The 13,214-nt window shown below is 34.9% G+C and overlaps 1 protein-coding gene across 1 annotated transcript in view; it reads right to left on the bottom strand.

Annotated features, from left to right (window-relative positions):
• The window catches only part of LOC308430898 (olfactory receptor 1174-like), a gene marked incomplete at both ends in the record, with an annotated part of 71,911 nt that extends 64,392 nt beyond the window's left edge, over positions 1-7,519 (bottom strand). Inside the window, one exon of the mRNA XM_080930179.1 lies at positions 7,220-7,519. Within this exon, the coding sequence (XP_080786305.1) occupies positions 7,220-7,519 (300 nt within the window). The remainder of the gene's footprint in view (positions 1-7,219) is intronic.
• Positions 7,520-13,214: the final 5,695 nt, after the last annotated feature.

Genomic DNA, 13,214 nt, shown 5'->3' with positions numbered 1-13,214 from the left:
AAGACAATCTAGCAACACCAGAACCCAGCTCTCCGATAGTAGCAAACATCGGAATTCCAAACACTCCAGAGAAAGAAGACACAGACTTGAAATCATGCCTCAAGACACTGATAGAGTTACTTAAACAAGAAAGGGAGGAAAAGCGAAAAGATTCAGAAGCTTTTAAAGAAGAAACAAGAAAAACACTCAAAGAACTCAAAGAACGACACGAGAACAGAACCAAAGAAATAAAGGAATGGAAGAGGGAAATTAAAACAGAAATTGACACAATAAAGAAAGCGCTAAAAGAGATAGCCCTAGAGTCAGAACACCAAAAAAAGAAATCAGGAGTCACAGCAGCAAGCATTTCCAACAGATTACAAGAGATCAAGGAGAGAATCTCGGGGGCAGAAGACAACATTGCAAACATAGACAAAACAGCCAGAGAAGATGCAAAAAACAAAAAGCTCCTAACCCAAAATGTCCAGGAAATACAAGACACAATGAGAAGACCGAACCTAAGGATAATAGGAATAGAAGAGGGAGAAGAGTATCAACTAAGAGGCACAGTAAATATCTTCAACAAAATCATAGAAGAAAACTTCCCTACCCTCAAGAATGAGATGACCACGAGCATAAAAGAAGCCTTCAGAACTCCAAATAGGTTGGACCAGAAAAGAAATACCTCCCGACACATAATAGTAAAAACATCAAGTGCCCAAAGTAAAGAAAGAATACTAAAAGCAGTAAGGGAAAAAGGACAGGTAACATATAAAGGCAGACCAATCAGACTCACACCCGATTTCTCAACAGAGACTATGAAAGCTAGAAGAGCCTGGACAGACATCATGCACTCCTTAAGAGAACACAAGGGCAGCCCAAGCTGCTATACCCAGCAAAACTATCAATCACCATCGATGGAGAGACAAAGATATTTCAAGACAAATCAAAATTCACACAATATCTGACAACAAACACAGCACTACAACGAATTATAGGTGGAAAACCCAATACAAAGAGGGAAAATACAGCCTAGTAAAAACAAGAAAACTGCTAAACAAGAAAACTAAAAGAAGAAAAAAACACAGACATAACTCAACCCAAAAAAGCAAAAATGGCAGGAAACAGAAACAATTATTCCTTGATATCTATTAACATAAATGGTCTCAACTCCCCAATAAAGAGACATAGACTATCAGACTGGATACATAAACAAAATCCAGCCTTTTGCTACATACAGGAAACTCATCTCAGAGACAGAGACAGACACTATCTCAGAGTAAAAGGGTGGGAAAAAAACTTCCAAGCAAACAGCTCCAAGAAGCAAGCTGGAGTGGCTATTCTAATATCGAATAAAGTAAACTTCCAACCAAAAGTTATCAAAAAAGATAAAGAAGGACACTTTTTACTCATTACCGGGGAAATCTGTCAGGAGGAACTCTCAATCCTTAACATATATGCTCCAAATAAAAAATCACCCATATTCATAAAAGAAACTCTACTAAAGCTCAAAAAATACATTTCACCCCACACAATAATAGTGGGAGACTTTAACACCCCACTCTCACCAATAGACAGATCAGGGAAACAAAAACTGAACAAGGACACTGCAAAACTAGCAGAGACTTTGAACCAACTAGAATTAATAGATATATACAGAACATACTATCCTAAAGTAAAAGAATACACCTTCTTCTCACCACCCCATGGCACCTTATCGAAAATTGACCACATAATTGACACAGAACGAGCCTTCATCAATATAAGAAGATTGAAATACTCCCATGAATCCTCTCAGATCACCATGGTCTACGGCTGGTCTTTAACAACAACAAAGAAAACAAAATGCCCACATACACATGGAAACTAAACAATGCTCTGTTAAAGGATAGCAGGGTCAAAGAAGAAATAAAGAAAGAAATTAAGGACTTTCTAGAATTCAACGAAAATGATAACACAACATACCCAAACATATGGGAAGCAATGAAAGCAGTATTGAGAGGAAAACTCATTGACCTAAGTGCTTCCAAGAAGAAACTAGAGAGAGCTCACATCAGCAACCTGACAGCACAGCTAAAAGCCCTAGAACAATAGGAAGCAGATATACCCAAAAGACTAGACGGCAAGAAATAATCAAAATTAGGGCAGAAATAGACCAAATAGGAACAAAAAAAACCATTGAAAAAAAAATCAACAAAACAAAGAGTTGGTTCTTTGAGAAAATCAACAAGATTGATAAACCCCTAGCCAGACTAACTAAAGGGCAAAGAGAGAGTATCCAAATTAACAAAATCAGAAAGGAAAGTGGTGACATAACAACTGAAACTAAGGAAATTCAAGAAATCATCAGATCCTACTACAAAAAGTTATACTCCACAAAATTGGAAAATCTGGAGGAAATGGACGAATTCCTAGACAGATACTAGATCCCAAAGTTTAACCAGGACCAACTAAACCATCTAAATAACCCTATAACACCTAAAGAAATAGAAGAAGTCATCAAAAGCCTCCCAACCAAAAAAAGCCCAGGTCCAGACCGGTTCAGTGCAGAATTTTATCAGACATTTATTGGGGATATAACACCAATATTGGCCAAACTATTCCAAAAGATAGAATCAGATGAAATATTACCCAACTCATTTTTGAGGCTACAATAACCCTCGTACCTAAGCCACACAAAGACCCTACAAGGAAAGAGAACTTCAGACCAATCTCACTTATGAACATTGATGCAAAAATACTCAACAAAATCCTTGCAAACTGAATCCAAGAACACATCAAAACCATCATTCATCATGACCAAGTAGGCTTCATCCCTGGGATGCAGGGATGGTTTAACATAAGGAAATCCATCAATGTAATCCACCATATAAACAAACTTAAAGACCAAAATCACATGGTCATCTCACTAGACGCTGAGAAAGCATTCGACAAAATCCAACACCCCTTCATGTTAAAAGTCCTGGAAAGAACAGGAATCCAAGGCCCATATTTAAACATAATAAAAGCAATATACAGCAAACCAACAGCCAACATCAAACTTAATGGCGAGAAACTTGAAGCAATCCCACTAAAATCAGGGACTCGACAAGGCTGCCCACTCTCTCCCTACCTATTCAACATAGTACTGAAAGTCCTGGCTGGAGCAATTAGACAGCAAAAGGAGATCAAGGGGATACAAATCGGAAAGGAAGAGATAAAAACATCACTCTTTGCCGATGACATGATAGTGTACTTGAGTGACTCCAAAAATTCCACCAGAGAACTCCTACAGCTGATAAACAAGTTCATCAAAGTGGCTGGATACAAAATAAACTCAAACAAATCAGTAGCCTTCCTATACTCAAAGGACAAACATGTGGAGAAAGAAATTAGGGAAAAAGTACCCTTCACAATTGTCACAAAAACTATGAAATACCTTGGTGTGACTCTAACTAAGGAAGTGAAGGACCTGTATAACAAGAACATCAAACCTCTAAAGAAAGAAATTGAGGAGGATCTCAGAAAATGGAAAGATCTCCCATGCTCATGGATTGGAAAGATCAACATCTTAAAAATGGCCATCCTTCCAAAAGCAATCGACAGATTCAATGCAATCCCCATCAAAATTCCAACCCAGTTCTTCATGGAATTGGAAAAATCAATGTGCAATTTCATATGGAATAACAAAAGACCTAGAATAGCGAAATCCATCCTGAACAACAAAAAAAAAACATCTGCGGGAATCACTATCCCTGACCTCAAGCTATATTACAAGGCAATTGTGCTGAAAACTGCATGGTACTGGTACAGAAATAGGCAAGTGGATCAATGGAATAGAATAGAAGATCCAGAAATGAGCCCTCATGTATAATGGTCACCTGATTTTTGACAAAGGAGCAGTAAACATTCAATGGAAAAAGGACAGCCTATTCAACAAATGGTGCTGGTCCAACTGGCACTCAACATGCAAAAGAATGAAAATAGACCCGTTCTTATCTCCTTGTACAAAGCTCAAGTGTAAGTGGATTAAAGATCTCCACATTAAACCAGATACACTGGAACTATTAGATGAGAAAGTAGGGAAAACCTTAGAACACATAGGCACAGGAGAAAATTTCCTAAACAAAACACCAATGGCTCAAGCTCTAAGGTCAAAGATTAACAAATGGGACTTAATGAAATTGCAAAGTTTCTGTAAGGCTAAGGACATCGTCAAGAAAACAAAAAGGCAACCAACAGAATGGGAAAAGATCTTTACCAACCCCACATCAGATAGAGGCCTAATATCCAAGGTGTACAAGGAACTCAAAAAGCTAGACACCAGAGAATCAAATAACCCTATTAAAAAATGGGGTACAGAGCTAAATAAATCATTTTCAGTTGAGGAACACCGAATGGCCGAAAAACATCTGAGGAAGTGCTCAACATCCTTAGCCATCAGGGAAATGCAAATCAAAACAACCCTAAGATTCCACCTCACACCAGTCAGATTGGCCAAGATCCAAAACTCAGATGACAGCAGATGCTGGCAAGGCTGCAGAGAAAGAGGAACACTTCTCCACTCTTGGTGGGGTTGCAAGCTAATACAACCACTCTGGAAATCTGTCTGGCAATACCTCAGAAAATTGGATATAGTACTACCTGAAGACCCAGCTATTCCACTTCTGGGCATATACCCCAGAGACACTTTAATACACAACAAAGATATATGCACCACAATGTTCATAGCGGCTCTATTTATAATAGCCAGAAGCTGGAAGGAACCCAGATGTCCTTCAGAAGATGAATGGATACAAAAATTGTGGTACATATACACAATGGAATACTACTCAGCCACCAGAAACAATGACTTAACCAAATTCTTAAGAAAATGGCTGCATCTAGAGAAGATCATCCTGAATGAGATAACCCAGTCACAAAAGAACAGACATAACATGCAGTCACTGATAGTGGGATGCTAACCCCAGAGGCTTGCACTCCCCCAGAAACAACTCACAGACTGTATGAAGTCCAAGAAATACAGAAAACAAAAAATATACATATATTCACAAAACAAAAAGACTTTGACTATTTCCATGTTGCGTTTTGTTTTGCATGTACTTTATGCATATTGCAACTAGTACGTTTTCAATGCATACTGTCAAGCCCTTGAAAAAAATCAAGTACTGACTAAAAAACATATTCACATGGTTTTATGTAAAATTTATTTTAATGTCTGAAAAAACAGTACTGACAAAAATGTATAATTTTAAGCAAAAAATGTTTAAAATCTTTACATTTATCTTTGTTTTGCAAAATAAAGTCGTTTAAAAAAAACCCACTAACATTAAAATAGGTGGCATGAATGTTCCTACAACCAAAGAAATTGGATTGACAGCTTAAAATTTTCTGGAGAGAAAAAAATCTAGACACAGAATATTTCACAAGAGAATTATTCGCAATGTTTTAAGAAACAACTGCAATCTCTTAGGAACACAGAATTCCTCAACACACTGACACACCGAATTGTGCAACTGGACTGAGCAGCTCATTCTTTTCCTCCTGCCTCACCTCATACAGAACTCAGCTATGCAAGTGTTCTGCCTAGGGCTCTGGCTCTTGACTTCTCCAGCTCCTTTACTGCCTTGCCTCTTGCTCCCTCCCTCCCTCCTTTCCTCTTTATCTTCCTCCCTCCTTCCTTCCCTATTACACTCGCACCTACAAACCTGTAATTTGCTCAGCAAGTTATGAGCAAATAAGAGACAACCAAAGAAAAATACACGTAACCAAGTGAGGCATGCTCAAATTTTAAAATTCAATGACCAGAATTTACAGCACTAATAAGGCTAAGGAAGAAACAATGTTTATTATCAATCGATGTAGGAAAAACATCTGACATCATTCAACATCTATTCATGATGAAAACACGATACATACAAGAACTTCTTCAACCTGTAAAGGGCTTCTACAAAAAGCTGATCAATTGTGTGTATGTATATACATATGTATGTGTGTATGTATGTGTCACAGGTAAGATAGTCATATTTTACAAAGTTGATAAAATGAGAAATGTACATATTTTATAAAACTGAAATAAAGCTTTTTGTACCTAAAAAAAAAGAATAATTAATCTTATGCATCTCTTCATTTAACTGTAACTAAACTATGACTTGGTACAGAAAGGTCTTTAGATGCCAAGAAACTAGGCATCTCTTCTAAAAAAATTAATAAAAAATAAACTTTGGCAAAATACCTTTTTTAATGGTCATTCCTGTATTTTGGTATTTGTATTTTTTGTAACATTTCACTTAGTCAAAGCAAGGATACCATTAAATTAAGGTGAAGAAACTTAACATCACCAAAATGATTTTGATGAACTCCTTTGACTTCATAAGCCATATTTCACACCAAACATAAAATTTAAAAAATATAAAACTGACTGTAATCTTTAAATGCCATAAACAGACATATTTCTAAAATGTTAACTTGTAAAGTGTACACAAATGCAAAGTTACATAAAATTTCAGAGTACTGTAGATTAGGCATATGATTTTTTAATAGAAAAAGATCCAGGAGCAGTATATTCACAAGATTTTCCTTATATTTCTTAGTATGAATTCAGTTTTGAAATCTCTGATCAAAAATGACAAGGGGTGACTCTGATGAAAAGTTCAGCAAGGGCACCCTTCACATCCTTGTTTCTCAGGCTATAGATGAAGGGGTTCAACATGGGGCTGATCACAGTGTACATCAGTGAAGCAATCATTTTCTTCTGGGTGAAATGAAGCACAGAAGAGCTGAAGTAAACTATAATTGCTGACCCATAGAACAAAGAGACCACACAGAGGTGAGATCCACAGGTAGAGAAAGCTTTGTACTTACTCACAGTAGAGGACATCCTTAATAAGGAATTGACAACCTGTGAGTAAGACATAAATATTCCTGTCACAGGAATCACACCTAGTAAGAAAGTTAACACATACATGAAGACATAATTTATGTAAGTGTCAGAGTTGGATACTTTGAGAACTTGAGCCAGTTCACAAAAGAAATGTGGGATTTCTGTGCCTCTTGAAAAGTTCAGTTTATTCATCAATAGAACATGAGTTAGGGAGATACAGGACATGGTAATCCAAAACATCAGTACCAGAAGGCCACACACCTGAGGGTTCATTATAACAGTGTATTTAAGAGGGTTACAGATGGCTACATAGCGATCATAGGCCATTACGGTGAGTAAAAAGTCATCCATCCCAACAAAAGTATTAAAGAAATATACCTGTGTAATGCATTCTATGTAGGAGATGTCTTTTCTCTGTGACTGCATGTTCACTAGCATCTTTGGTATTGTGGTTGAGATGAAACAGATGTCAATAAAGGAAAGATTGGAGAGGAAGAAGTACATAGGGTTGTGAAGATGTGAGTCAAAGCTTACGGCCAGAATGATGAACAAGTTCCCAAGCACAGTGATGAGGTACATGGACAGAAATAGCCCAAAGAGAATGGGTTGCAGCTTAGGATCATCTGAGAGACCCTGGATGAGAAATTCGGCTGTCATTGTGTGGTTCTCTGTTTCCATATAACTTTTGTATCTGTTAAAGGTAAAGTAAGAATGGTTTTCAAATAATAGCTACTGACACATCTCAAAATAACTCTTGAAAGCCACTCTTTTATTCTTACAATGATTGTCACTTACTTAATCAACTTAATTTCCCTGACCATTTAAAAATATGTGTAGTTATTGTTTTTAATTTAGCTAAATCTCTCATTTACTATCTACAACTGCTGTTAATGCATTTTTATATTAACCTATGTGGGAAATATATTCTTTAGTGAACCATTTAAAACATTTGACTTACATTAATTTTTTATAATTGTAATACTTTATTTTAATAACTCAATAATCTCTACTATATGATGTTTATCTGTTATTATCTTCATGATTTTCATTCTTAATTATTTTCTAACTACACAATGATTGCTGTTCCTATATTTGATATTTTAAAATGTCCTATGAACACTATATTTAAAAGGGTATTGTTTTTTATTTTATACTATTATTGTTAGTATTAATTACTACTTTATTATAATTATTTGGGCACACAAAATTCCACAAATAACTATTCACTGCGATTTAGAAATCAAACTTTTATCAGGTTTCTTAAACATAACCTTGATTTGTTTATTGACATCAGTTTAAATAAGAAAATCATGAGAACTTTTCAATTTGTCAGGAATAATTATCATTGAGTATACCCTGTTAACTGAAGCAGTAGTAACTCATGATGCATCATTATTGTAATAGAAGTTTTTCCTATTTGAAATCCATGAAACACTTACAATTAGTAAAATTTCCTGAAGCTCCTTCTTTACAAAAACTTCTTCTAAGTGAATGCCTCTGGGAAAAGAAAGAAGTATGTGGATTATAGTAATGAGAATAGAAAACAAGACAGCATACCATCAGTATAATAAAGCAGAGGGAACTGTATTTTCATGTGTGATAATATTTACAACAATTGTGGTGAAATCCAAAGAACTAAAGATTGAAATATATAATCAGTTAATATGATTATAAATATTGAAAGGTATTGTAAGCAAAATCCCTGTAGACAAATAGAAGTGAATTATGACACATACATTGCCAATTTTAATGATCAAATGTGTTGGTATTATGAACACTTCAAAATGTTATTTAATCTAGCACAAACACCTGCAAAGTAGTAAAGTATTTTATTCTGTGACAGTAAAAGAATTAAAAGTAATAACTTCTCTGAAGTAGGAATGTTTAAGCAAAGAACATAAAGCAATAGAGACAAATGAGAAAGAATGGGGGAGGGGAAGAGAAGCATTCAAGGCTGGGAAAACAGAACATAGTTACTCTATAATGTGGTCACCTGGAATTTGTGAGGATTCTATTAACCAGTGAAATAAGATAACAGTGTCTGGCATCAATGTGAGAAGAGGCTTTTGTTCTAGGGAGGGCATGTTTTCTCAATGTAAGGAAATGCCAAGGCAATGGAGTGCAGAGGGTGATCAGGAGGGAGTGCACCTATTTGAAGGCAAATGGAGGGGAGAGGGAATGGAAGTGGGGCAAGGTAAAGGAATAACATCTCAAATGTAAATTCAGAGTATCTAATAAAAATGTAAAATTTGGAAAAAAAAAGATAAGGGCACCAGGGCCAAGGTATGAGTTTAATGTACTGTCTTTTTAAAATTTCTTTATGTCAATCTAACATTCGTGAAGTCACATTCTTTATGAGCTTGAGATCATGAATTTTTGTCTCATTACTTACAATTTTTGGTGAATGTACTTTGCCTATTATATTTTACAGACTAAATATTAGAAATAAAACAAATGTTGTAAAGAAATCACCAACAAAACAAATTAAAAAATTATATTAATACTAGTAAAGAAAAAATAGTAAATATACATATTCATTAATGTTTCTATAAAAGGAGTTACATATGACAAACAGGAAATTATAATTTTACAAATGAATCTTGGACATAAAATATGAAATTGGAAAAAGGAAGTCTTATATGACCCTACAAGTTAGAGAATTGAGTGGAGAATTAATAGATTCTCTTCAGAAAATAAAATTGTAATATAAGTAATATATCAAAGATGGATTGATGGAAAAGAGACTCAGTGAAATGTTTGTAATAATAGAACAGGCACTTTTCACTTTATATTCTTTCAGGATCTAGTCAACTACATGCATCCTCTCTGCTTTTCTTATGTACCCTACCAGCCCTTACTGGAGCATACCAGCTTTTCCAGTATTTGTTACTGAAGCAGTTTTCTCTCAGTTATCTGTCCAGAGAAGGCAGATTAGATGAGTTTTCACAGCACAGATACTGGAGGTGGAGAGAAAAGGAGTAGAAGGAGCATTATTAAATGGACATGTGTCTCAGGGCTTGAATTCTCAAAGCTCCTCATTTGGTTTAATTGTTCTATTATGTTTACACTCTCTAAAAGGTTCCCTCGGGTACAAAAAGTAAACTTAAAATTTGTTAGTCAATTTTGTGTTTATATAGTTAATATCAAAGGGAGATTCTTTTATTATATCTGAGGAAGAACTCTTTATTTAGGTTTTATTAAAATCATGCTGTATTTCATACACCATGAATGATCCTAAGGAACAATCCAAGGAAATCTGTAACATGTCTTTTTTAACATTAGTGGGTTTGAGAAGTGTTATATACACATTATTACAGAAGAATGTAATACCATTTTATTAAAATAAAAATAATAATCCCTGATAATTTCTCAACCTTTTAATTATATTACTTGACAGATAAAATCTTATATATGTATTCCATAATAGATGATGTTTAGAAGTATTTTAATTCAGTCATAACTTAATCCTGAGATTAATAGATGCATTAAATTATTATTTCACATTAGAGTATTGTTCATGTACATATGAAACTAGTATATTTCTAATTATAATTACTCTGATATACATACTATCATACATTCCCATAGTCAACGGGTAATTTTGTCACTGTTGACAAGTGCTTGTCTAATATGACACTTCGACTCTCCTGGCTATTTACAAATTTCTCATGAACTTCTCTAGGGTAAACTGAAGAAATTACAAATATCAATGAGATCATGTTCCATTTTCTTTACTTTGTTCAGTTTATTTCAACACACACACACTAACACTCACACACACACACACACACACACACACACACACACACACACAACACACACACACCTTCTCTGACATACTAATTTTCTTATTACTTTACACAGTAGATAATATGATAATATAGAATTTATTTGTTGTTTTCCTTTATTTACAAATCTAAAAACAGTGTTCACCTTGGTTCTGGTGCACCTAGTGATGCATGCCTTAATTCTAGAACTTGAAAGGTAGCTCCAGACAGATATCTAAGCTTGAGGGCAGCCTGGTCTTCTGAGCAAGTTTAAGGACAGCTATGACTGCACAGAGAAATTCTGCCTTGAGAACACAGAAAACTGTTTAAGGAATCTCATTTCTTCCCTGATTTCTAAATGCAAATTCTTATATTACTGTTGATGCATTTCAATGAAAGTAAAGCAATCTTCACTTTTATGTTTCTATGCTTGTACATTAACTCAAGTTCTCAGGAAAAGATGCAACAACATGAACCTCTCTATAGGACTGATTATCACATACATAATTGTAGAGTTAGACATTTGCATGTCCACAACTTCCTATGTAGGCAATCATCATACAACTCTGTATGTGACTTAAGATCTGTGTTTCTCAGATATTTCTTTTTGAGTATACCAAAAGGTTCTTAGCATTGATGAAAATTAGCAATATTAGTAGGCACTAACAGAAGCCTAAGAATTTTCATTTTGCTGTTACCACCTACTGCATATTTCCACCAGAGTATTTTAAATGATAATTATTTATGATTTATGCTTAAGTATGTTCTTACACTATAAAACTTTATTAAGCTGTTATTATATTAAACATTGTATATTGTCCTGAACTTGTTTGTATTTTATTTTATTTTTTATTGAACATTATTTTAAAAAACAAAGATGAATGTACAAATTTTAAGAATTTTTGCATAAAGGTATACAAATACACTTTTGTCAGTACTTGGTTTTTTTTTTAAAGGTTTGATAGTGTGCATTAAGATCTTACTAGTTACAATGAGCATAAAGTACATGTAAAACAAGATGTAACCTGGAATAAGTCAAAGTTTTCCTGGTGTGTAAAGATTAAGTGTAACGGCTTTTAATTTTCTTTCTTTTTTTCTTGAACTTCATATAGTCTGTGACTTGTTTATGGGATATTCAGAGCTTTCTGAAGTTAGTGTGCATTTATCAGTGACTGCATATTATGTTTGTTCTTTTGTGATTGGGTTATCTCACTCACCATGATATTCTCAACATGCAACCATTTTCTTAAGAATTCCATAAAGTCATTGTTTCTGATAGCTGAGTAGTACTCCTTTGTGTAAATATACCACAATTTTTGTAACCATTCATCTACTGAAGGACATCTGGGCTCTTTCCACTTTCTGGCTATTATAAATAGGTCTGCCATGAACATTGTGGTGCATGTGTCTTTGCTTTAAGTTGGAGATTCTCTGAGGTATATGCCCAAAAGTAGAATAACTGGGTCTTCAGGAATACTATTTTCAAGTGGTTATACCAGGTTACAACCCCACCAACAGTTGAGACATGTTCCTATTTCTCCACAACCTCGCCAGCATCTGCTGTCATCTGAGTTTAGGATCTTGGCCAATCTAACTGCTGTTTGGGTGAAATTCAGGGTTGTTATGATTTGCATTTCCCTGATGGCTAAGGATGTCTAGTACTTCCTTAGATGTTACTCAGCCATTCCATATACCTCAATTAAGAACGCTTTGTTTAGCACTGTACCATATTTTTAATAGGGTTGTTTGATTCTCTGGTGTCTAGCTTTTTGAGTTCTTTGTATACCTTGGATAGTAGGCCTCTATTGGATGTGGTGTTGGTAAAGATCTTTTCCCACTCTGTTGGCTGCCGTTTTGTTTTCTTGACAATGTGCTTAGCCTTACAGAAACATTGCAATCTCATTAAGTCCCATTTGTTAAACTTTGACCTTAGAGCTTGAGCCATTGGTGTTCTGTTCAAAAAATTTTCTCCTGTGCCTATGAATTCTAAGGTTTTCCCTACTTTCTTATCTATTAGTTTCACTGTACCTGGTTTAATGTGGAGATCTTTGATTCACTTACACTGGAGCTTTGTACAAGGAGATAAAAAAAGGTCTACTATCATTCTTCTCATGCTGAATGCCAGTTGGACCAACACCATTTAGAAAATAGGCTGTTCTTTTTTCATTGAATGTTTACAGATCCTTTATCAAAAATCAGGTGACCATATATGTGAGGGATCATTTCTGGATCTTCGATTCTATTAAATTGATCCACATGCCTATTTCTGTACCAGTAACATGCAGTTTTCAGCACAATTGCCTTGTAATATAGCTTGAGGACAAGGATCGTGATTCCCGCAGATGTTTTCTTGTTGTTGAGGATGGATTTCATTATTCAAGGTCTTTTGTTATTCCATATGAAATTGCACATTGATCTTTCTAATTCCATGAAGAACTGGGTTGAAATTTTGATGGGGATTGCATTGAATCTGTAGATTGCTTTTGGTAGGATTACCATTTTTAAAATGTTTATCTTTCCAATCCATGAGCTTGGAAGATGTTTCCATTTTCTGAGATCCTCCTCAATTTCCTTCTTTAGAGGTTTGAAGTTCTTTTAGTACAGGT

This window comes from Micromys minutus, assembly GCF_963924665.1.
Source record: "Micromys minutus genome assembly, chromosome: 16".
NCBI classification, from domain to species: Eukaryota; Metazoa; Chordata; class Mammalia; order Rodentia; family Muridae; genus Micromys; species Micromys minutus.
Note: the sequence above shows the minus strand (reverse complement) of the source record. Positions and strands in the feature narration are given on the sequence as shown.